Source organism: Dendropsophus ebraccatus, chromosome 6, assembly GCF_027789765.1.
Source record: "Dendropsophus ebraccatus isolate aDenEbr1 chromosome 6, aDenEbr1.pat, whole genome shotgun sequence".
Lineage (NCBI taxonomy): Eukaryota > Metazoa > Chordata > Amphibia > Anura > Hylidae > Dendropsophus > Dendropsophus ebraccatus.
In genome coordinates this window covers 104,188,883-104,214,675 of record NC_091459.1, presented here as the reverse complement: position 1 = coordinate 104,214,675, position 25,793 = coordinate 104,188,883, and the positions used below count along the sequence as shown (strand labels likewise).

The window sequence follows — 25,793 nt, the reverse complement described above, 5'->3', positions numbered from 1 at the left end:
GGGACATTAAAGGGGTTGGCCACTTAGTAGTAAAATAGTTTGGTGTACAGTATTAGTAAGTGTACTCACTGCACTTACTGACAGCAGCTCCCTGTGTACCTAATAGAGCTAAAATCAGACTCCCCTCCTCCAGACTGTGCTGTCCTGCTCCGTGGTGTGTCTGTCCATAAGATAGCTGACATGGAAGAGCATGTGACCATGCCCTGCTCCCCCAGTGTCCACGCATGTACAGGCTCAGCGGTGGACACTGGGGGGCAGGGCATGGTCACATGCTACTCCATGTCAGCCATCTTATGCACAGACTCACCACAAAGCAGGAGAAGGGGTGTCTGATTTTAGCTCTACGAGGCATACAGGGAGCTGCTGTCATTAAAGGCTGTGAGAACAGTTACTAACATTGTATACTGAACTGTTTTACTATAAAGTGGCCAATTCCTTTAACTGATTGGGTATTTTTTGCAAGGATAGGGGGATCAGTAGGACACTACTACATTGCCCTTCAAGCAAATGTAGCCAAGCTCTTAAAGGAGAAGTCCAGCAAAAATGTTTAAGTATTTATTGTCACCCAAAAGTTATACAATTTACCAATATTCACTAATTAAGGGAAATGCTTATAAAGTGCTTTTTTCCCTGCATTTACTACTGCATCAAGGCTTCACTTCCTGGATAAAATGGTGGTGTAACAACCCAACTCCCAGAGCTGTGCGGGCTGTGGCTGCTGGAGAGGATGATGTGTCCCTCCAGTGCCCTGTGTCACAGCCACAGCCCGCACAGCTCTGGGAGTTTGAGCGGGTCGTGACATCACCATTTTATCCAGGATATAAATGCATAGTGTAGATATTATATTATATTACACAACACAATTTATTAATCAGAATGAATATATTTATTTTTATTTAGGGTGTAAACCTTAAAAATCAGATAAGACTGCAGTAAACTTCAGTGTCCCCCTTAAGTCACTCTATATGGCTACAAAGCTGAGGTACAGAGTATTGCTCAATTAGGTTATTACATCAGAGAGCTGTTATAGCTGCCCTGTATGTTTTACATACAAGACTTGTGCAATAGATGTAGATATTATTTTTGCATTTTGGCAGTAAGATATTTTTTTTGCCCAGAGAAGCTGGAAAAAACAATTCCATTTGTGAACATTACCTAAAAGTGGCTGTTCTTGGCTGTTCAAGCACATTACCTTGAATTACATTGTTGTTACTGTCCTGGGAAAGGAGGACATTAGAATGTATCCATAATCATGGAAAGAAAATAACCTTTGACAGCTTCTATTTTGAAATGGTCACTGTCATTATAAACTACGTCCTTCGATGTGATAGCCTAGGTGATTATTAACATATTTGCATATCACTTTATTTACCAAAAGTAGCTCCTTAGTCCTTACCCTAGAAAAACAGCCAACAGGTGTCTCACTCTTCTGCACTCTGCCATTTACTGCCTGTTGCTAGGAAATTCTGTCTCTAGTAACAGACAGATCACAATAGAAAAACAGGAAATAGGGGTGAAATGCAAGGCTGCAATCTTTTAGCCTCCAGAAGATTAATAATGTCTTTAAAAGGTAAATCAAGGCTTCTTTCATAGCTGTTCAGTGCTCACTGTAATCCCGTCCTTGCTGTGCTGCCACTATTTATTTCATTGTTTCTCACATAGCATAATGGAAAGCCAGTGCGTCAGTAATCCCTTCTCCACATTAACCCATGTTCAGTCCAGCGCATTTTTTCTAGCACTATGCCACGGCACAACAAAGGCGAATAGGCGTTGTGCTGTGATTGGCCAGACAAGTAAGGGAAAGGAAGACTTTATGTGTACTGCTGGAAAACAGCCCCACTGTAGCCCCATCCCTCTGTAATGGAGAGAATAAGAATTAACTCCACCATGGTAATGACATGAAAGACCCTTTACAGCTTAGGGTTTTAGAGATGAGTCTGACTTTCTGAGGTAATGTTGCAGCTCAGGTACAGTCCTGAAGATTGGAGTGAGAAGTGCTGATTATAAAGCATATCGATCTGACAGAAAAATTATGTTATGTCCCCCTAAATACCTTGTTATGGTGATAGGCGTCCCTGTGTGCTGCCATACAGTCTCCAGCACACAACTTAAAGGTAACTCACTAGTATAAAAGTCACCTTGTCACTATAATCAACATTTTCCAGGTTGCAGGAATGAAAACAGGTTTAATATAGATAATATCATATAATGGCTAAATAATACCAAAGGTTTGGTGCCCTTTGAAGACACAGACATCCCTTGTTCTGTAAACGCTCTATGTCATCTAAGTACAACCTTTGCTGCTTTTCACCTTCGCATTTTTTTTAAAACAATCATAAGCAACCATCTTTTGCCATTCACAGGATGAAGCTGGCATACAGATATTGTCTCTGCGCAGGCAACTAGATGACAGCGCGAACCATTGTGAAAGAGTGCAGAACCAGCTGCAGAAACTGCAGAGACAGCTGACTGAGCTTCAGGAAGGTATCTCTTTTCTTCAAGCCTTAAATATAGTTGGTGTACAACATGGATGTGCAATCTTTTCAGGTCTGAGTGTCCCATTGTCAGATATTACTACAGTAAAGTGGGCATTCCGACCTGAGACATTTATGGAATATCAACAATAAAAAAAACAAAAAAACAACAACAACTAAACATTAAAGAAGTTCACAGCTCCTATAAACTACAATGGATAAACTGCTTACTGTGTGTACGTACTGTAGTTATTTTATGCAGTATTGTATGTGTAAAGACTCCGAAAACCAGAAGGATCAGTGAAATGGCAACTTTCCTTACGCTGAATCTCGTGCTTAAAGGGGTTGTCTGGGGAAAATGCTTAATTAGCCATATATACAGTACTTATCTGTTCTACCCTGCTGCAGCTGCCGGTTCCTCTCTGTGCTTCTTTCAGCATTTTGGCACAGCATAGAGTCTATGCACTAGAAAGAGCTGGGAGAAGCCCTCAGCTAAGGACTTCTCTCCCCATCTATTTCATCATTGCAGGAAGTAGATTCTGTAGAAAGTTTATGGAGCAGCCGCAAGAGAGACAGGGAGACAGTCACTGAACTGAATGTTGCTCCATGCTCATTCTAGCGATCGTTGGGTGGTGTCATCAACCAGACCCCAACCGATCCAAACATTGTCCAGACATGTCAAAAGCTTTTTTTAAGTAACAGTAACACCTTAAAGGGAATCTGTCAACAAGTTTATGCAGGTCTAAAATTTATAGCAGAGATCTTTATTCTAGAATTTTTGTTGTCCTTTTCTCACAATCCAAGCATTTTGGGACTAGTATTCATGAGCCTCAGCCCCCCCCCTCCCCCCACATACACACAGATTGACAGTTTTCTCCCTATACTGTCGGTAGGCACATAGCTGTCAATCAGGGGCACCTCATAAATATGGAGGGGGTTAGTGGACAGGGTTAGTGGGTTAGTTGTTTCATGCTGCTGCAACTAAACAGTGATTTGATGAAAAATACTGCAACAATGTCAGAGCTGGAATTGGCATCTCTGTCACTACTCCAGTCCTGGTAGGTACAGATTCCTTTTAATGCCAATGAGAGAATTTCCTCCTACACTACCATGTAGACAGCAGATATAAAGGACACAATGTGGAGAGAATATGTGTTCTATGTCTGCTAGCTCATGTCATGTCATTCTGTGCTCTCAGTTATGTTTGTTACCAATTCTCAGCACTAGAACTTCACAGCCTGGGGCTACGTTTTAAGAGGGTGTGATCCTAAAGCCATAACAAGGAGCTGGGAAGGGAGGGAACTTTATCCTATTTTCTGTACGAGAAGCTTCACAAGCTGTAACATAATGGCCCGGATTATCACATAAACGGGGAACATCACTTTTTGTTCTTTAAAATCCATCCTCAGTAATGAACTGTGTGAAATAACAGACACATTTCATGCTCACACAAGGATGACAACTACTTGAGGCCTGCATGCAACACCCCACCTCTAAAACTGTAAAAATGTCATGTCACACCAGGTTATTTCTTTAGGAACAATCCTCAACGTTGTTGGTTAAGCTGTTGGAAACCTCTATCTGTAAGTAATGTACTGTATCTAAAACAAGTCTACAATTTCGCAACCAATGCAATGTGTCAGTGCACAGTGTATAGGATAGATGCCTTGAAATCATCAGGACATTAAATGGTATTCCAGTCCTAGAATTTTTAACTATGTGAGGGTGCCTTGAAAATAAAAAGAAAAGCATACTCACCTGCCTTTATTCCCTGCTGCTGTTCTGGTACTTCCTGGTCCCCACAGCTTACTGCTGCTTCCTGGTTACTGTGACCCTCGCACAGGAACTGTCTGCTAAGCCAATTACTAACCGCAGCGGTGACCCACCTCCACTAGTGACTGGCTGAGTGAGAGTTATGTTATACAGGAACCAGGAAGCATCGGTAAGCAGAGGGGACCAGGAGGCGTCAGAACAGCATCAGTGGGGAATAAGGGCAAATGAGTATGCCTTCTTTTTTGTTTTTATGTCACCACCGCTCAGTTTCTTCTGGCACAGGAAAATTCATTTAAGGCTGGATTTACATGCTGGTAATGCATGTTTTTGAAATAAAAATACGCACAAAAAAAGTGTATAACCCACTAGATATGGTAGATTTGTATACATTTGCTTGCATTATTTCTGTCTCTGTACGATTCTGTACATTTTGGGGGTACTCTTGAAAAGCATTGGCTACCACACTTTTTATCTTCTTAAAAGCAATCCATTTCTTTACCTTTCAATGAGCAATATATGGAAACATAAAAGTGCATACATTTGCTTATTGTGGTTTTTTTCAGCCTACGTTTTGTAGCCACAGTTCCAGCTATTTATTTGGCTCCGGGCCTGGTACCTTGTGAATGCTCACAGTAATTTTGTTTTATAAAAGGGCAACAGAAAATGGAGGAGCGCCTTGGCACCGCTCATACAGAAATGCGTCTGCTGCAGGACAACTTGCATCAAGTGGAGATAGAACGGCAAGCAGCCGGGGAGCGCGCCCTGAAACTGGAGCACAGCTTACGTGTCAGCGAAGATGAGAAAAGAGACCTGCAGGTATGGAGGGGTTAATGCTGCGCATGCTAATATGATTATAACAAATATAAGATTGTGCGGACTACTATGCTGCATGTTGTACCTATTGCATTCTTACCCTCATTCCACTTATGACTACTGTAACTTCAAGCTTGTTACACGCCTACACCTACAATTTATGTTACCTGTTCTGGGCTTGGCTGTAAACAGGAATGTCTATTTTGGATCAAATCCTCTCCACCCATTTGTTTGGATGTGTTCACTTTGCTGGGATTTCCCTCCCAGGGACCCCGCATGACCTTATCTTCTATTGCTGCTTACAGCAACTGCAGTTGTTAATCGTAAAATATGGGGAATGCTACAAATCTCTCGATGAAGGGGTTAAAGGAGGTTACAAATATTATACATGGCTGCTTTCTTCCAGAAATAGAGTCAATCTTTGATGTGGATTTTGTGTGGTGTTGCAGGTCGGTCTTATTCAAACAAAAGCAAAAGAATGTTGTTCCAGGAGAAAGGCAGACATGACTTTTTAAGCTTTTACAATAGATATGTCACAAAACCAACATTTAAAAAAAAAAAAAAAAAACCTATAAAGTAAGTCAAACAACTTTTTATGTAAATCAGAAATTTGTGCTGCAGAGAAGTTCATCACATCCCTTTTTAGAAGATGCAACAGACATCAGGACTTTACACCGACCACTGATCACCGACCACCACCTGCGGATGTAGCTTCAATATTCTCTATTTAAAGCAGCCTAATAAATTACATGTTCAAGGTATGTAACCCCTTTGTCAAGTTGTACATAGACGGACTGAGCAAGACGTTGTTCATGTACAATTTGAAAAAAGGGTTTATACATCCTGAAATGTCTCGTTTATTAAATGAAATAGAACAAAGTATATGGAAGTTGCATCCTCTTACTATTGGTACTCCAATTCAGATTTTGCTGTTTAAACGTCTGAACATCTCCTGCACCTAATAAGAGGAGCTGTGGTGACCTTCTTTGTCGTAAACTTTCTTTGACCCTGGTTGGCAACCACACCTAGCCCTTTAAAGTGTCACTTTCGTTTACATTTTTTTGCAGAAATCAATAGCACAGGCGATTTTAAGAAATTTTGTAATTGGGGTTTATTAGCCGAAAAATGCATTTTTATCATGAAAAAGCAGTTTGAAGCTGTCCCCCCGTCTGCATGGTTATCTATGGAGAAGGGCCGGGTTGGAGGGAGATGAGGCACCAAAACAGGACAACAAAGAGTTAATTTACAGCTACATCTCTGGGCTATCTCCTCTGAAGTCAGCACTGACCTCTCTGACCTCTTAATACCGGCTTTCACACAGATCCCGCGGTGTAATCCTAGTTCTCTGCTCTCTGCTGGCGACAGGGCTCAACTGATGTAAAAGAGTTGAGTTTTCCTGATAATGAGCAGTGAATGAGAGAGAGGAGGGAGGGGGGGGGGGGGTGACCTGGGGAAAGTTTTTGAATGCAGATAATGGCATATTTGCCTAATAAACCCAATTACAAAGTTTTTTATAATCACCTGTGCTTTAAACTTTAGCCGCATCCTATGTACCTTTATGCCAACAAGCTGCCACAGTGTTGTGACCATAACTGCACAACCGCAACAGATTGTCTATAATGCATATTACCCAATTCATCTATGGTACAATGTTGCCTTGTGGGATCCTATTCTTTTATTTTTTATGCCAACTGTTCCTGCACCAAAAATATATGCTAATACTTTCATTATGTACATTCAGTAATGTAGCTTTTGTTCCTATTGGTGACACTTCATTGATCCTTTCAGGAGCGACTGTGTCGTTCTCGTAGTGATGAAGGCAGACATGAGCTTGAGTGCAAGAGCCTAAGAGAAGTGCTTGAAGCCTCAGAGAACCGCAGCACAGACCTAGAGCTAAGACGCCGCTCTCTGGAGGGTGAACTAGAGAGAACACGCCTTTGCCTGGCAGAGAGGGAAGCAGAAGTGCAGTCACTGCAGGACAGAGCCCATTCTTTACAGGACCACCTAAAAGAAAGCGAGGATAGGGAGGCATCTCTGCAGAGGGAGGTGCAGCGCTTAAGCTTTGCGTTGACCAAGGCTCAGGATGGTGAGCGTCAGCTACAAGAGAAGTCCCAGGGACTGTCCCAGGCACTTGGAGAAGCAGCAGCTGGTAGAGGGAACTTACAGGATGATGTGACCAGACTACAGGGAGCATTGACAGCTGCTGAGCAAGACAGACGAGTGCTACAGGTAACAGACACACACTAAGAATTCTCAGTTCAGTAAAATTAATCATTTGAATAGATAATGCATACCTGGCCGAGGTCCCAGCTATTATGGGACAGGTTTGGGTGTGCAGTAATTTGTTTCATCTGGAATGTTGGCTGATATCCTAATGGTTTTCTTTTCGTTTGTTCACAATGTGTTATTTATGGCTTCTACAGGAGCGGCTGGATTCAGTACGGCAGGCATTGAGTGACAGCAAGAGACAGAACTTGCGTCTCTCCCAGACAGTTCAGGAGCATCAACAGCAGCTAGGAGAACTGCAGCTAACCTGCAGGGAATATCAGGCGAGGTCAGAGGAGCTGCAGCAGGTAAGATGTCATACGTAACAAAAAAAAACACTGATGGTGTCAACGCATACATTTGTCAAAAATGGTACTATTCCCTTTAGGAGTCTTCAGTTAATAAAGCAAAACTATAATAGAAAGTTGCTGTTTAAAATCCACACCTTAAAGGGGCTCTGTCACCTCCAAAACACCCGCTAAACTTACGTTATCAGTAGATTATACAATCATAGAGTATACAATGCTGATTCTATATCTGCAGTTTTTATCTTTCTATATACTTGCATTCCTTTGCTATAAGCCACAAATGAAGCAGTCTAAGTAGTCCTCTCCATTATATTTTTGAGCTCTTTAGTCCTCTCTATGCAGTAACATGCCCAATGTGTAGGCTTACAGCGGAGAAATACAAAAGAGCAGAAGGCTACAAATGACAGATTTGGAATCAGCATCCTTTATCCTACTTACAGATGACTTTAGTTTAAGGTTTTGAGGAGGGTGGGTTGGAGGTGACAGAGTTCCTTTTAAAGAACATCACCATCTAGATATTAAATTGTTATAGCTATTATAGCTCTTCAGGTCCATGTTATTGCCCTTAGCATGCTATATTATAGCGACTAGATATGATTCAGGTTTGTCAGGCCACTGGTCTAATGGACTTGTACAATGCCATTGCTATCGGCAAGTCATAAAAGATGCATAATATAAAAAGCTTCTTGAGACTTTAATGTAGTTGAACCTGGTTGTTGTCTTTTCAGGCTCTTCTAAAACACCAGCAGAGAGAGAAGGAGCAGGGTATTGTACTTGTTGACCTGCAGGAAAAAGTGAAGGTGCTGTATGGAGACAAGACACAGGTCGAGATCGATAAACAGGACATTCAGCATTCTGCAACTCTTCTAGAGAAAGGGAACAACACACTAAGGGCTGCTCTGGAAAAGGTAACAGTCTACAGGAGTTATGTACCTTGTAGAAATAAGAGATCAGTTCTTGTACATTATCCTTTGGACTTCGGACTATGGGCAACAGGTCAAAATATGTAATAATTGTGTGGAGGATCTACATCGCTTACACTTTGGAGACTTATGATGTTAATCACATTATTCTGTCACTTACAGGTGAAGCGTGAGCAGCTGCGCTTGGAAGGAGAAACACAGCGGCTCAGCATAGAGAAAGAGCAACTAAACCAAATGGTGATATCCCTAAAGAAAGAGCTGACAGAGGCACAGAGACAGAATCAATACCTGGAGGTATATTAATACTGTCTGCCACTATTAAGGGGTGTACTGATGTGCACTGGCTGTACGTGCATAGGCAAAGTGTGTAGGCAAACCATACACTCATCCCACATACCTGGTGCTCAAACCCACATTGCCTTCTTACTTGTATCCCGCCCATATCGCCATATCCAATAATATCATTTCAGAGGATCATTGTGAAAATGTTAGAAGATCATCTTCCATCCTAGAACCACAAACAACAAAGCTTCCTGTTATTTGTGCCATCGCCCACAGGGGCTGTTTGGCTTGTAGCTTTCATGAATCCAGGCATACTAAACTGTATAGTATTTTGTAACACTTGATTATCACTATGCTGTATGAATCTGTGATGTGTAAATTACTTTTTACCCTTCGACCATAGTTATACACAATTCATGGTTGAACACAGCTATTTCATCCAACCCCTTCCATACACATACACACTCGGGTGAACATGCATATGTTAACTAAAGAGAGATGGTAGTATGCTGCTTCCAGATATATCTGATATTATCTTTCTTGAGAACAAAAGGAATCAGACACGTTGAAACTCAACTTCCCGAAGCTTCCATCCCCAAACATCTGTTGTCAGGTAGTTCTGAGGCCTCCATACACATTAGCTGGCCACTGAAATCAAAGGGTTCAGCCACTATTCATAATTTGTACGAACGTCAAATATATTGTTCTTTATTTTATGAAAATAGACACAGATGACGGAGCTGGAGCGTGCCCATTCTCAGCGGCTTATGGAACTCAGTATGAGACATCGTCAGGAGCTGGATACAGAGGGTGAAAGACTGCGCATTACTCAGCAGCAGGCAGAAACCACACTGGAGTCTAGAGAAAGAGCTCATAGACAGAGGGTCAGGGGCCTGGAGGAGCAGGTAAGGGCTTATGGGCAGTACATATCATTGTTGCAATATTAAACAATGTGTAAAAGACACTTTAAAAGGCAGCCTGACATATCTACTGGCAGGTTACACCATTGCTGAGGGACTTATGGAGATTCACCAACAGTATAGAGCCATTCTTCATCCCTTCCCCTTTTGGAGAGCAATGTCACCTGACTTTGGGTCAGCCCCAGCTTCTTAGAATAAGACACCAATTCACCTTTACGCTGCAGTTTTGCAGTTTTTTTTACTAGTATAGAGTGCATTTCTGTTGGGGAACATTGGTAAATGCATCTTCAGGCTATGTGCACACTTAGTATGAGACCGGCTGTTCCGTGACCCGACCGGGCCAGTGTCAGAAAAGATCATCCCAGCAGGTAGTGCAGTACTGGATGGATGATCTTTAGCGCCACAGAGTTCTGATGCGGGCGCATCCGTGCGCCCTGTATCAGAACTCCCTACTGCACTCTATGGAGCGTGCGTCCGGAGCCCCTTGCCCCATAATGTGCACTGACAGGGTTTTCTGCAGCCGCTATTCAATGAACAGCGGCCACAGAAAACTGACATGTCAGTTTCTCGCGCCGCCGCTAGGGATCCCGGCCGGAGTGTATACTATGTGTATACACTCCAGAAGGAATTCCATAGACGGCAATGTAACGTATATTTTTGTATTAATCACGGCCTCTGCAATCAGCAACAATGGCAATAGTTTTACGAAAATATACGTAGTGTGAACTTAGCCTCACTTTGTATTGACCAAGGCAAAATCTAGCCACTGGTTACTTGACCATAATGTACTGCATGATGCCCCCTGAGACTACTCAGACAGTAACAGTAGAAAAACTGTACAGTATATGCTTTTTTTTTGTGTGGCAGGTGACAACATTACAAGAGCAGCTCGACCAGGAGGTGAAACGTAGACAACAGGCCATGCGTTCTGCTCATTAACTCCTTCCTGAAATGGATACAAAGAAAGAAATGTCTTTTGAACATACCTCCTGAAACCACTAGTAGCTAGAATTGTCATCTCTTTGGAGAGCAATATGGAAAGCCATAGGTTCTCATCTGTACCATGCACAGAATGAAGTTATTGGTATACACCAGCTAAGGCCACTACAAAGCATTGTCAGAGATAAATACTCAATCAGGTTTTGATCTGTTGTCATAAAACATATTTATGTGCACTACAGCCATAAACGTATCATAGGGGATCTTCTCTTCTGGGGCACATTACTCATCACATGAAAGAGATTTATAACCTGGAATAAAACGCTATCTCGGTAGATTTATATGCTCCTTTGATTCGGATGAGTTTTTCTTTCAGTAGTGGCACATAAAATATGACTGTAGATAACATTTTAATACAAACTACACTTTGAAGATAGGCAGATGCCACCTACACATAGCCAACAGCTAATTGGATGTTTCTATAGGGGAAGCAGAACATTTGGGGTGTGTTCCCATGTTCAGGTTTGTTGATGACGTTTTTGAAGTCAAAGCCAGGAATAAATTAAAAAAAGAAAAAAAAAGAGACGTCTCAACCGTACATTTATACATGTGTCTATTTATGATCCGTTCCTGGCTATGACTGCAAAAACTGCATGGAAAACACTGAACAGGAGAACACGTGCTTATGCTTCAGCAATTCCAATTTACATAAGGACCATTAGGATTAAAGGGCACCATAAATAGCACCACACTAGCCCTCCGGTTGTGTGCAGTATTACAATTCAGCTCCATTCAGTTCAGTAGAACAGAGCTGCAAAAACCAAGCCCAAATTGAGGACAAGAGCTTTACAGAATTTTGCAATGTAGCATTGGTGCATTACATACTGTCTCGTGTCTGGGGAAAGAAGGATCAAGCATATTGGGTTTCAGCTGCCCAAAACTTTTGGTCTTGTGGATATAAGCTGCTGCCAGAGCAGTCTGGCAGCAGCCTCCCCCACTCCCCACTGGGAACACCAAACACATATGTGTATGGGAGAATCTGGAGAGATACCTGCAGGTCAGAGAAGCATTCATCCATCTTACGTGTATGGCCAGCTTTAGGCCTACACTACAAAGATTTTTACCTCATTGCAATGACTATACTATACAGTATTTATATTTACCGAAATGATAATTATAACAATGTATACAGTTTTTTTTTTATTTTGCTATGTTACTCATAGCATTGAAGTTATTCTTATTAAGCTAAGGCCACATGATTTCTATCGGCTCAGACAATCAGCATGACTTCCCTTATAGGACATATCAGTCATCTCATTCTCTATATCTTCATTTTATAACAAAAAACTGTGGTATTCCCAATAGCAATCACTTGAAGTCCACTTTATTGCAGCAGTATATTAGTCTGTATTTTATGCTAGAATTTGTAGGCCAAAAGCAGCAGTGGGGCTTGGGGATGGGGAATCTTCGGCCCTCCAGCTGTTGCAAAACTACCATTTCCATCATGCCTGGACAGCCAAAGCTTTAGCATGATAGGAATTGTAGATTTGCAACAGCTGAAGGGCCGAAGGTTCTTCATCCCTGTTTTAAACCCACTCCTGGTTCTGGCATAAGGATGGAAAATACTGATCTAAATACTGCCGTGTTAAAGTGGCCCAAACTTCTACCCTTACTATAGCTTGCCATAGATTTTAGACTGCTTTCGGATGAACGGACAGCTGTCTCTTCCAATCCTGTCACACATGCTCAGCTCTGCCAAGTGTGCATGTATTCTGAATGGGAAAAGGGTAGAAAGCCGCTGCAAGTCATCTCTGACATTGCCTGACTCCAACATGCCCGACTGGCAGATGTTGGGGGAGAGTCAGGAGGCTCTCATTCCTGTTTGATTGCTATGGTTAATACTGTCATTTATCCTTTGTACCAGTTCAAGACTGGGCTACAGAGCGATTCTCGGTCACACCACCAGGAATCACCACGTTGCACTGCCTGGTTGTGCGACCCCTTCAATCATACAAGTGAATAGGGCAGCACGACAAGCTGGGTGACATAGTGATATCAGGTCAAATGTCCAGGAATGGCCACGTAGCCCCAGCCATGTCTTCATTGTGTTATCAGCTGCATGTAAGTTACTGTTACTACTGGTGTTCAGGGATTAAAGGTTATGATAATGTGACTAAATCTGAAATATATTTATATGAATATTTTAGTAGAAACAATAAATTATATACATTCTCATATGACTTTTTACAAGCATTTTATAAGAATAAATTTATGTTTTTCTTACTGAACAATCTTGTGCTATTTTTTACCTGCGTCCACGATAAGGCTTCCTGTTTTTCATTTTATAACATTGTCTAGACAGTCCATTGATTTCAGTGTGAACAGTGCTATATTTTATTTTCCATGTGATGGAGCTAAAGGGCAACTGAACTCACTCACAGATGACAGCTGATGTCTGGAAGTCACAATATTTTGATACCTGTGCCCGCTAGACTAGACCTGTGCGCTCACTACACCTCCACTGGACCATCCAGGATTTGCCTTTTTACCCCCTTTCCTACATTAGGGTATAAACTATAAAGTTAACAAATTTTCTGCTCTATACCACTAAAGCCCTACCAATTAACCCTTACCCACCGGAATTGTGTCCCATTAACTCTCCACTGCATTCATCTCCTCATGGCCTGAAGCAACAAATATAGGATGATTTCACTCTTCCACAACTCTGTCTGTGCGTATTTGCCTCTATATGTTTGGTTGTGGTGTGAATGTGTAGTTAAATGTCCCTACATGTAATATTTCATACTTTCCTTCTGCTTTTGATGCAAACTGTCTGCTCTGTTGTTTTTATTAGCCTGTCTGGTGTACATCCCAGTCCTTTGTACACTCTAGCTAGCAGTTAAGCCCACTCTATCTCCCTCTTTCTATACTTTTCATTATATCCCCTTCCACATAGTTGGCTGAATTCCTGGCTAGAGCGTACAGCAGGGCCAGGGGGTATGATACAGAATTTATATCAGACATAAAGTTGCTCTACTGAAGAAAATGGAGCAGTTGTTTGCTTCAAAAGCAGAAGAAAGAATGAAAGACCACAAAAAGGTAGTACAAGAACTTAATTTAGCAATATATGTTCATTTATTAGATGGCTGAATTTAGGGTTCACCGTTGAACAACCCCTTTAAGAGGGGAGCCAACATGTTGAGTGATAATGTTCATCAGCTATTTCTTCTCTCCATTCTATTCAATAGGTCATCATTATCGGCAGATACGAACTTTGTTGTTGTTTTTTTTTTTTTTTAAGGTGGATTCTTCACCTTAGAAAACTCCCACTACCATAGATCTCAGCAGACTGCTAATTTATATGGGTTATGCTGCGTTTACACGGAACGATTGTCGTGCAAATTTGCACGATAACGATCTAATTCGAACGATAATCGTACGCGTAAACGCAGCGAACGATCAAACGACGAGCGAGAAATTGTTCATTTTGATCTTACAACAGGCTCCCGACCTCCAGTTAGATCCCCTTATACGTACCTCATCCTGCCGAGTCCCGCTGCCGGTCCCGGGACGGAGATATCCCGGTCAGAAGCCGGCGCGCGCGCTGTGGAGATAGGTCCGGCGTCCATAGAGAATGAATGGAGCCGGACTAATCTCTGCAGAGGGACTCGGCGGGATGAGGTACATATAAGGGGATCTAACTGGGGGTCGGGAGCCTGTCACCCCGACACGGGGGGTGACAGGTCTCCTTTAAGCGATCGCAAAACAAATTTTCCGTACGATATATCGTTCCGTCTAAACGCTGATCGTTATAAAAAAAAATCGCTACTTCGAAATCGTTAATCGGACGATCGGGCAAGTTATTGTTCCGTGTAAACGCAGCATTACATAGGAACATTAACTGTATAAATATAAAGTGTGTGGAAGAAGGATAAATGTTTCTGCTGACAGTAGCAATAAACACTGATGGGAAATATGGCCTCTGTGTCATTGGTCCTTCTCTTCCAGGCTATAGGGGAGTGTAGGAATCCTGGGAGCCTAAGGATGTTTGACATAGTTACTAACACCAATCTACATGCAGCAAATACCAAAATCCGAGCTTAAATAGTCAGAGGTCGCTCTTGTTGCAGTGACTGGCTGTGGCATGTGAAGATGATTTAAGGAATAGCGCTACTGTGTAAACATGAAGGCCAGTACTTTACACAGTTCACACACACACACAACACTACAAACTTGATGAGAGCTGTCAGAGACACGTTGAATAAGTCACTCTACTCACCTTCCAAAATAACACACTACTCTATTCTATTCATCCAAAGTTCACAGCAAAGTACATTTCACATTCCATCTTCTACTCTCAATGGGTTTTATATTGAATCTTGAAATAATATTTTTGCCCTATTGGGCCTATGTGTTATACAATGCCTCGGCTAGATACCATTGAATTATTACCCTTATTTATATAATAGCCTTGGTAATTTAGAGTTCAGGGAACAAGTTCTACATAAAGGGCCCTTTCAGTGCCGTAGTTATTTTTATCTGGAAGCTTCTCTGCTCATTTATGTAATGTATACACACAGCTGGGGACATTGTACTGCTATGCGGGATCATCCATCCAACTATGAAGGCTGGATTCACAGCACATTTGAGGTATCTGTTGGTGGTATATGTTTTTGCAGCAACAAAAATGTGCGGAAGTATGTGATCCAGTGGATTCAAAGGGATTTCAAAGGGTATGTCCAGGTTGTAAAGAAAATCCAGAATGTCCCAGCACCAGATAAAACAGCAAACTATAGGCCATACTACACGGGTCTATGCTGAGGAGGAAGCGAGCGCGACCTGTCAGATCAGTGCTCACTCATCCTCGTTCCCCGCTTGCTGTCGGTGCTATTACACACACAGACATTGAGAGGAGGGGACACGCAGAAAGCTACGGGGGGCTGCCTGAAGGAAGAGCGTGTGGATGGCCCATAGGAGAATTCGGCGGTCTGCAGCCCCTGGCTTCAAAAATCCATCAGCTAAATCTGTGTGTTTAATAAGGCATTCTCCGATCTAGGGCTGATCCTACCTACCTTTACACTCTGGTGAGCACCCAGCTATTTCTTTTGGAGAAGAGGACATATTGCTTTATAATGATTACTTTATATGGCGCCAAGTTATTCCCCAGCGCATTACATAGCTTGTCATCACACACATTGTTCCCTGCTTATTAGGGACCATTTTGACCACATGACCACCACAGCCTCAGCAGTCATGTGCCGTACTCCTGATATCACCGCCCAGTGATGAGATCCATGAAGTGACAGCTGAAGGGATCTGCAGCATGTGATCAGACAGAGTTGTTATTTTTTTGTTTGGAGTCCTATGAAAAAAAGTCTTAATAAACCTCTTTAAAGTGTATCTGTCACTTGGAACAACAGTACCAAACCACCAACACCAAAGATTTAGACCAAAGACACTAGTCATACTCTCTTTCTGGCTGACTAGGGCTTTGTTTCAACAATAAAAAATCCAAAATGCCCTCGGGCTGCAATGCCTCCCTGCTCTGATTTTCCATCCTCTGTCCCTATCCAATGCATCAGCCATGGTTGCAGGTCACAGTGCACTTGCAGGTCTCAGTACATCTTTGCAGGTCCCTGCCTCTAACAAGCCCAATCTATCAAATAGCTGGCAATGGGCAAATGCCCATTTATCTGGGTGTCCATGTGATCCTCAGCAACAAAATCCTCCACTCCACAACTGGGTCCAATGGGCACAGGTCCGGGTAAAAAAGCAAGGCCAAATAAAGTACTAAAAATTTATTAAAAAACAACACAATGCATTTCGAGATCGCACCAATCCCTTTCTCAAGAGGATTCTGTTGCTGTTACTATCCCGTTGTGGTTGCCTGGGAGTGGCTGCGGTTCATATACCTGCTGTGGGCGAGTGTTGTGCCTTGTATTTGCAGAACACAATCTGGTGAGAATCTCCATTTTCTCTTTTTCCTGATGCCTTTTTGCCTGATTTCTACACTATGGAGTGCTGTTCATTTTTATATTGCATGTGATCCTCAGTCCACCTGTTGTTTCTTCCATCAATGGTCACTAAACCAATAGCATCCCAAAACAGGGTGTCACGGCCGCGGCGGCGTCCCGTGCTCCGGGCCGCCGCCGCGACTCCCCACTGCCCCATGCAGCAGCCGGTGTCCGTAGGCAGGGACCCGGCGCTGCTGTCACTTCGGCCCCGGGGGGCGCCTTACCTCTCCACGCTCCTGTCCGTCGCTGTGCCGGCCGGCGCGCGCGTCCCCGCCTCCTAGGGCGCGCGCGCGCCGGCTGTCTCAGATTTAAAGGGGCAGTGCTCTCCTAATTGGTCCATGTGCACAATCACTCCCTATAAATTCCAGCCCTGCCCCACTACAGGTGTTGGAGCCTCTACATGCTTCCCATAGCGTTTGGCCCAGCTCCCTGTTGTTCCTGATTCCTGTCCACTACCCGGTCCCTAGTCCTTGTTCCTGGTTCCTGCTTCCCCGTTACTCTATTGCTCCTGTCTTCAGCCTGTCTCCTGCGGTCACGACTACAGACCTCTGCCACCACCATCTCCTGCCTACTGCTCCTGCCACGCCTCGCCTGCCATCACCAGCAACCAAGCCAGGGGTAGCGACCTGGGGGTCGCCTGCCGCAGCAAGTCCATCCCGCCTTGCGGCGGGCTCTGGTGAAAACCAGCGGCCCCTTAGACTCCGCTCCCTGGTGAGGTTAGTGCCATCGCTGGTGACGGTCCAGTGGATCCACTACTCCAGGCGTTACAGTAGGCTCCAACCATGGATCCCGGCGAGGTGCCTGATCTCCGTGACGTCGCCAGAGTGGTCGCGCAACAGGCTCAACAAATCCAGCAACAGTCGCAGCAAATCCAGCAATTGACTGCCGCCCTACAGCAGCATGCTACAGCCCAGCGCTCACCACCACCAGCAGCCACCTCGAGACTTCGACTGGCCCTCCCGACTAAATATGGAGGCGATCCCAAGTTGTGCAGGGGATTCCTGGCTCAGTGCACCATGCATATTGAACTTTTAAGTAGTCAGTTTCCCACCGAGCGCTCTAAAGTGGCTTTCATCATCAGCCTATTGGAGGGTAGAGCTCTGGCCTGGGCTACGCCGCTGTGGGACCGAGATGACCCTGTTACTGCCAATCTCCGAACCTTCCTGGCCGAGTTTCGCTCCGTCTTTGAGGAACCTGCCCGTGCTACTTCAGCTGAGACAGCTCTCCTCAACCTCTCTCAAGGGAGCTCCTCTGTTGGTGACTATGCCATCCAGTTCCGCACCCTGGCAGCTGAATTGGACTGGAACGAGGCCGCCCTATTAGCCACCTTCAAGAAGGGCCTTTCCACTCGAGTGAAAGATGTGCTCGCTGCCCGAGACCTTCCTACCTCCTTGAACGAACTCATTCTACTGGCTACCAGAGTCGACACCAGGTTTTCCGAGAGAGAGGAGGAGGTCCGACAAGAACGGCGTCTGAGTCTGCCCCGTCGCCATCCTCGGTTGGCACCAGTATTCCAAAATCCCGTTGCTCCTATGCCCCAGTTGTCTCCAGAGGTTCCTATGCAGGTGGATCGAGCTCGCTTGACGACTGAAGAAAGGGCCCGTCGACTAGAGCTGAATCTCTGCCTATACTGCGGTGGCGCTGATCACTTTCGGCAGAGATGTCCCCAACGTCCTCAGCGTCCGGGAAACGCTCGCACCTAGGTCCAGTGGGAGAGGTCTCCCTAGGTGTGAATGCCACCTCTCCAAGATTGACTATGCCAGTCTCCATCCAGACACCCTCAGGGCAAGTTCTCCAGACTACGGCCCTCATCGACTCTGGCGCTGCTGGCAGTTTCATTTCTGCTTCGTTGGTCCAAAGATGGCGGCTACCCGTGATACAGCTAGCCCAACCCCGGTCTATCTCTTCGATCACGGGCGAGATTCTTACCGAAGCTGTGCACTGCCAGACTGAACCCCTAGTCCTCCAGGTGGGCGCCTTACATCAGGAGAGGATCTCCTTCTACGTCTTGCGCCATTCCTCCTCCGCCATCTTGCTGGGTCTTCCTTGGCTGCAATTACATACCCCTAAGCTGGACTGGAGAACTGGGGAGGTTCTCAGCTGGGGCCAGGACTGTCCTAATAGGTGTCTGAGACCTCCTCAACCCAAGTGCTCTACGAGGTCACCTGCTAATGCCAAGCCTTTGTCTGGTCTACCGCACGAATACCAAGACTTTACTGATGTCTTCTCGGCCAAGGAGGCAGACTCTCTACCACCTCATCGGTCCTACGATTGCCCTATAGACCTTCTTCCTGGAACTTCTCCCCCACGTGGCCGAGTATACCCTCTCTCTGTGCCTGAGACGGAAGCCATGTCCTCCTACATCCGGGAGAACTTACAGAAGGGCTTCATCCGTAAATCCACGTCTCCCGCTGGCGCTGGATTTTTCTTTGTGCAGAAGAAGGACGGTTCCCTCCGCCCATGCATAGACTACCGGGGCTTAAATAAGGTGACTGTCAAGAACCGCTATCCTCTTCCGCTAATCCCAGAACTATTCGACCGTCTCCGTGGAGCTAGGGTCTTCTCCAAGTTGGATCTCAGGGGAGCGTATAACCTGATCCGTATTCGTGAAGGAGACGAATGGAAGACCGCTTTCAACACCAGAGATGGGCACTACGAATATCTGGTCATGCCATTCGGCCTATGCAACGCCCCAGCGGTCTTCCAGGAATTCGTGAATGATTTATTCCGCGATCTCCTCTACGTCTGCGTCATTGTCTATCTTGACGACATCCTGGTCTTCTCCCACGACCAGCAGACCCACGTGTCCCATGTACGACAGGTTCTACGGAGACTACGGGCCAACCGTTTGTATGCCAAGCTGGAGAAGTGCGTTTTCCATCAGCGCAGCCTGCCGTTTCTTGGATACATTGTCTCCGACCGGGGCCTACAGATGGATCCTGCCAAGCTCTCAGCTGTTCTCCAGTGGCCTCGTCCTGAGGGACTTAGAGCTATCCAACGATTCCTTGGATTTGCCAACTACTATCGGCAATTCATCCCTCACTTCTCTACCCTGGTTGCACCCATAGTGGCTCTCACTAAGAAGAAGGCGGATCCTAGACGCTGGCCTCCCGAGGCCGAACATGCCTTCAATAGCCTAAAGTCTGCCTTTGCCTCCGCTCCTGCTCTAGTCCGCCCGGATGTCTCCAAGCCGTTTTCTCTTGAAGTTGATGCTTCCTCTGTGGGCGCCGGAGCGGTCCTCTCGCAAAGGGACACATCAGGCAAGACCAGAACCTGCGGGTTCTTTTCTAAGACTTTTTCCCCTGCCGAGAGGAACTATACTATAGGAGATCGGGAACTCCTGGCTATTAAGCTGGCACTGGAGGAGTGGCGTCATCTCCTAGAGGGGGCTAAACATCCCGTTAACATCTACACGGACCACAAGAACCTCCTCTACCTCCAATCGGCTCAACGCCTCAATCCCCGGCAGGCCAGGTGGTTCCTCTTCTTCTCTCGGTTCAACTTCACCATTCATTTCCGTCCAGCCGAGAAGAATATCAAGGCCGATGCGTTATCCCGAGCATCCGATGTTATGGGGCAAGAGGAATCCCCTCGACACATAATACCTCCCGATCGCCTAGTACCAGTTGCCACTTCTACTCTGCAGCAGTTGCCTCCCGGTAAGACTTATGTGCGCCCCGCACTCCGTAAACGCATCTTGAAATGGGGTCATTCCTCTATGGTGGCCGGGCATCCGGGAGTTCTAAAGACCGGGCAACTGATCTCCCGCCACTACTGGTGGTCTAGCCTACTCCAGGATGTCAAAGACTTTGTGGCGTCCTGTACCATCTGTGCCAGAAACAAGTCCTCTCATCAAAGACCTGCCGGCCTACTTCAGCCCTTGCCAGTTCCAGACCGCCCCTGGTGTCATATAGGCATGGACTTTGTCACAGACTTACCTCCATCTGCGGGTAACACAGTCATCTGGGTTGTCACGGACCGCTTCTCCAAGATGTCCCACTTCGTGGCTCTTCCTGGATTACCATCATCCCCTCGCCTGGCCCAGCTGTTCTTTCAGCATATCTTCCGCCTCCATGGTCTTCCTCTTCATATAGTCTCTGACAGAGGCTCACAATTTGTCTCCAGATTCTGGCGTGCTCTCTGCTCTCTACTCCAAGTGAAGCTGGACTTCTCTTCGGCTTATCATCCCCAGACCAATGGGCAAGTGGAGAGGGTCAATCAGGTCCTTGGCAATTATCTTCGACATTTCGTCTCCGCTCGCCAGGACAACTGGTCCAGTCTGCTTCCTTGGGCAGAGTTTTCCTACAATCATCTGGACTCGAGCTCCACAGGCAAGTCACCCTTCTATGTGGTCTATGGACGTAACCCTCGTCCTCCTCTGCCTCTCTCTCCATCCTCTGAGGTCCCAGCCGTGGAGGAGTTGTTATCTGACCTGCAGTCAATCTGGGAACAGACTCGACAATCTCTGCTCAAGGCATCTGTCCGCATGAAGGACCAGGCGGATAAGAGAAGAAGACCTGCCATGAATTTTCTCCCTGGTGACAAAGTCTGGCTCTCGGCCAAATATGTCCGACTCAAGATTCCCAGCTACAAGTTGGGTCCTCGATTCCTCGGTCCTTTCTCGGTGCTAAAACGCCTCAACCCTGTCACCTACAAACTCCGCCTACCCCCTACGATGCGGATTCCAAACGCCTTCCATGTCTCCCTCTTAAAGCCAGTGGTCCTCAACCGGTTCTCCGATAAGGCTTCGCTCTCTGCTCCACAAGCCGTCTCTGATGACGTTTACATTGTCAAAGACATTCTGGCTATGAAAACTGTCAGAGGGAGACGATCCTTCCTAGTGGACTGGAAAGGATTTGGTCCTGAGGAGAGGTCCTGGGAACCCGAGGCTAACATCCTGGACCAAGACCTCATCAAGAGGTTCCTACAGGCCAGAAAGAGGGGGAGGCCAAAGGGGGGGGGTACTGTCACGGCCGCGGCGGCGTCCCGTGCTCCGGGCCGCCGCCGCGACTCCCCACTGCCCCATGCAGCAGCCGGTGTCCGTAGGCAGGGACCCGGCGCTGCTGTCACTTCGGCCCCGGGGGGCGCCTTACCTCTCCACGCTCCTGTCCGTCGCTGTGCCGGCCGGCGCGCGCGTCCCCGCCTCCTAGGGCGCGCGCGCGCCGGCTGTCTCAGATTTAAAGGGGCAGTGCTCTCCTAATTGGTCCATGTGCACAATCACTCCCTATAAATTCCAGCCCTGCCCCACTACAGGTGTTGGAGCCTCTACATGCTTCCCATAGCGTTTGGCCCAGCTCCCTGTTGTTCCTGATTCCTGTCCACTACCCGGTCCCTAGTCCTTGTTCCTGGTTCCTGCTTCCCCGTTACTCTATTGCTCCTGTCTTCAGCCTGTCTCCTGCGGTCACGACTACAGACCTCTGCCACCACCATCTCCTGCCTACTGCTCCTGCCACGCCTCGCCTGCCATCACCAGCAACCAAGCCAGGGGTAGCGACCTGGGGGTCGCCTGCCGCAGCAAGTCCATCCCGCCTTGCGGCGGGCTCTGGTGAAAACCAGCGGCCCCTTAGACTCCGCTCCCTGGTGAGGTTAGTGCCATCGCTGGTGACGGTCCAGTGGATCCACTACTCCAGGCGTTACACAGGGAAAAAGAGAACGTCACACAATGTGTTCTTAGGAATTACATCCTTTGTCCCAGTGCAGTCTCTGTTCTTTGCCCTGGATCTTTTATAACCCTAGCAATGCCCTGCCCCATGGAAAACTGTTACCATAACTGCAAATATGATATTCTGTAGGAGAAAGGATAATGAAAAAATATTAGTGCACTTGAGGGATTGGGTGGGAGATTCTTATGGCCAGCTCACTCTGTATACATTTATACGTATATGTATTGGAAGAAAAAAAAAAGTATAGGAAATATGCTGTGTGATCAAAGGCGTGTGTAGTTGGCACGAGAGATTGTAAAGTGTTTTACAAGTGTATGCAGAGCACATGCTTTCTACAGTGCAAACACCTATAGCGCTCCTCCGACTTCCCACTCTGCAGTCAGCTTTTCAGCCTGAAAGACGTCAATTATGGAATTATATTTTGATGTTAATTACAGATAATTTCTTGGATCTCACAGTGTTTGTTTGCTGCAATGGATCTCAGCAGGGTCACTTCTACAGATTTCCTGTACTACCTATTTTTATGCCACATGTGATCTGTTTTTCTTTTGTGACCAAGAGAAACCTAATGAAGGAAGCAGGATTTGTTATACTGTATTTCACACTTGTCATTACAAATAACTATGCAAAAAATAATAGTATATGAGAATACAAGAAGCTTACTAGAGATAAATGCTTCCTTCTCCTGGAAGTTTAGCTTCACTGAGGGTTTAGTTAACTCGGCCCATGTCAGTATATGGAGAGGGGAAAAGGAAGAGGGCTAAACCCAGCTGGCTTATTTCCCAGTACTAAATTCACAGTTTACACTGCTCAGTACTTCTCTATAATGTCTTCCATGGTGCTGCTTCTTTTTAAGGTTTGCTACAGAGAGACAGGTAAGCCAAATATCCTGATATTTGTCTGTCCAGTCTTCAGAAAAGATTCTAGCCGCTAGTTTCCCCCCACTCTGGAGCTGGGCCCTATTACACTGAGCGATGATGTGCAGAATAGATGTCGCAGATCATCGCTCTGGGTAATAAAGACAACCATCAGCTGATAGCAACGATCATTGGCTGATCATGTTTTTTAGTCCTGACCTAAAATCATCAGCCATTGGGCCAATTACACATAACAATGAGTGGCCAAAGGTTGATGAATATGTAATGTCCTGATAGCTTTGGCTCACTCCCAGGCTGCTCAGCCAATCACTGGCCATGGCACTGTGCCGGTGATGGGCTGAGCAGCATGTCACTTCAGACACTGTGGGAAGCAGGCTGAAGCTACCAGGACATCAGGGAGCGTGGAGAGGTATGTATAAGTTTGTTATTTTACGGGGGCTGCACAGACATCACTAGTGATGTTTGTGCAGCCCTTGCTGCACGATTATTGAGCCACATATGAGCTCAGTAAATGAGCGCCAATCTAGCAGATTGGCGCTCACTTACATCAATTCATGAGGCTGTGTAATACGGCCTTTGGATATGGAGCTTGCAGAGAGGGTAAAACTGGTGACTTACCTTATGTAGTAGTGCTACTCACATGACAGTCTAGACAGTCATATGGACAGTCATTTTGAGTCCTGCAAAATAGTAGTATATGTTAAAAAGTGGAAAGAACGTAATCGCCAGTAAACTTGGTTTGTCCATTGAGGGGAGACCACTCAGATACATGGAGGAGCTGTCAGTAAACGTAGTGCACAAGTATAAAAGACGTCTTCTCGGCAGATGCTGAAGACAGGCGGCTCCTTGGTTTGAACAAGAGGTGAATTCTCAATTTTCATCACATACCTGAGCAGCAGTATTTCTCCCCAGACATGTTCTAATCTCTTCCTGGTAATTTTAGCCTTTGTAAAGGTCACCATTGTTTCCATCTCTACAGCAATGATCATCATGTGACTGGGGCAGCTAACCCTGGCTCTATGCAGAAGATTAAAAAGGGGTTCCAGGCTAAATGTACTGATGACCTATACTGAGTATAAGATAGCTGGGGTGCCGCTCAGCTGTATACCACAGCCGCAGTGGCCAAATACAAAGTAGACAGCTGTCCAGTGTACTCTCGCTCTGGATGTATCTATTGTACCCCCATGCAGCAGCCTCAGAAATCCCCTTCACTGGCATAGATTTCACCTACAGTTTAATCCTTCTAGCAGGCGTAAATCGCAGCAAATTCAGCATGCTGGAGTGGTCACTCCCACTTCAAATGAAGCCACGCCCCTTAATTGTGAAGCCCTGCCCACTTGTCAAGTGTGGCGGAGATTTTCCAAAAGTCACAAACTTTTCTGCAAATTATGGGGTTTGTTCAAAATTTGATGCCATGATGATGTGGGTAATCTACATCAGGCACAGGGCTTAATATTTTGTCCCCCATTGTGTACTGGCTTTGTCAGGAGTCCACCAGTGCTTGTCTGCCCACACTCCAGTCTGTAGCCAGGACAGGATTATACAAGCCTTACTCTATTCTTATTCTTCTAGTCCTTCAAAAGACATTATAGCTCTACCTTTTAGCTCCTTCCAAAGCATTGCTCTTCCTATTTTTACCACTGTATATATACTTCTTTCTATATTTTGCGCTATATGTACTTTATATTTATTGGAGATGGTGGGATTCTCATGAAATATATTTTCTCTCTGTCTACATTTTATAATGCTTGAACTGGGTGTGCAGTTACTGGTCGGTATTAGGGATAAGTGACCAGGTACTTTATAATTGTTGTTGTTACTATTGTGTTTATTATGTGTATGATGAATTCATGTCTGTATATGCCTGTATATTTGCACAAGGTATATTTGAGGTATATTTTTTTCTGTTTTTTGCTTTGATTCTTGAGCATGCTAGTCGGCAGTCATATATTTATTTACTCTGCCCGCCCTTACTACATAACTTTTACACGTCCCTGGACGTAACCATAAAAACCAGGATTAATACCAACAAAGGAATCAATGACCGGACTATAAAGTATTAGTAACTATGTTATATTAGAGCAAAACACCAGAGGGAGCCCATCACATCTACTAGTATTCATGCTCTGCTTCTAGTAGGAACAGTCCATATCAACCAATTCCAATCCAAATCCAATACATTGTTATTAACCCTCTCCTGTCCCTGAGGTATCCTTTTGTTCATTTTTCCTCCTGCCTTATGAGATCCATTACTTTTTCTACTCCTTCCAATAATGTCTCAGTATTCCCATATCCTGATCCCTGGAATTATGTTAATTCTTTATTTATGGAGCTGTGTGAGGGACTGTTTTTTTTGCATGTTGAGCTGTACTTTTTATAGATACCATTTTGAAGTACATGACTTTTTAAATAAATCCATATTTTCTGGGATCCAAAGGGACTAAAAAGAGTGGTAACTCTGAAAAATGTTATTTATTTATGGTGTTCACTGAGTTGGATAAATATTGTGAAGTTTTAATAGCGCAGAAATGTCTGCATTGA

The 25,793-nt window shown here is 45.2% G+C and overlaps 1 protein-coding gene across 3 annotated transcripts in view; it reads left to right on the top strand.

The window, feature by feature from the left end:
• Nucleotides 1-11,045, top strand: part of LOC138795849 (rootletin-like) — a 93,278-nt gene extending 82,233 nt beyond the window's left edge. For 2 of the 3 annotated variants that reach the window (XM_069975483.1, XM_069975485.1), the window contains exons 29-36: nt 2,364-2,484; nt 4,900-5,063; nt 6,849-7,289; nt 7,484-7,633; nt 8,362-8,541; nt 8,719-8,850; nt 9,564-9,743; nt 10,626-11,045. In XM_069975483.1, the coding sequence (XP_069831584.1) occupies nt 2,364-2,484; nt 4,900-5,063; nt 6,849-7,289; nt 7,484-7,633; nt 8,362-8,541; nt 8,719-8,850; nt 9,564-9,743; nt 10,626-10,697 (1,440 nt within the window). In that variant the 3' untranslated portion in view covers nt 10,698-11,045. The remainder of the gene's footprint in view (nt 1-2,363; nt 2,485-4,899; nt 5,064-6,848; nt 7,290-7,483; nt 7,634-8,361; nt 8,542-8,718; nt 8,851-9,563; nt 9,744-10,625) is intronic. The other variant, XM_069975486.1, reaches the window with a different exon arrangement.
• The last annotated feature ends 14,748 nt before the right edge of the window (nt 11,046-25,793 follow it).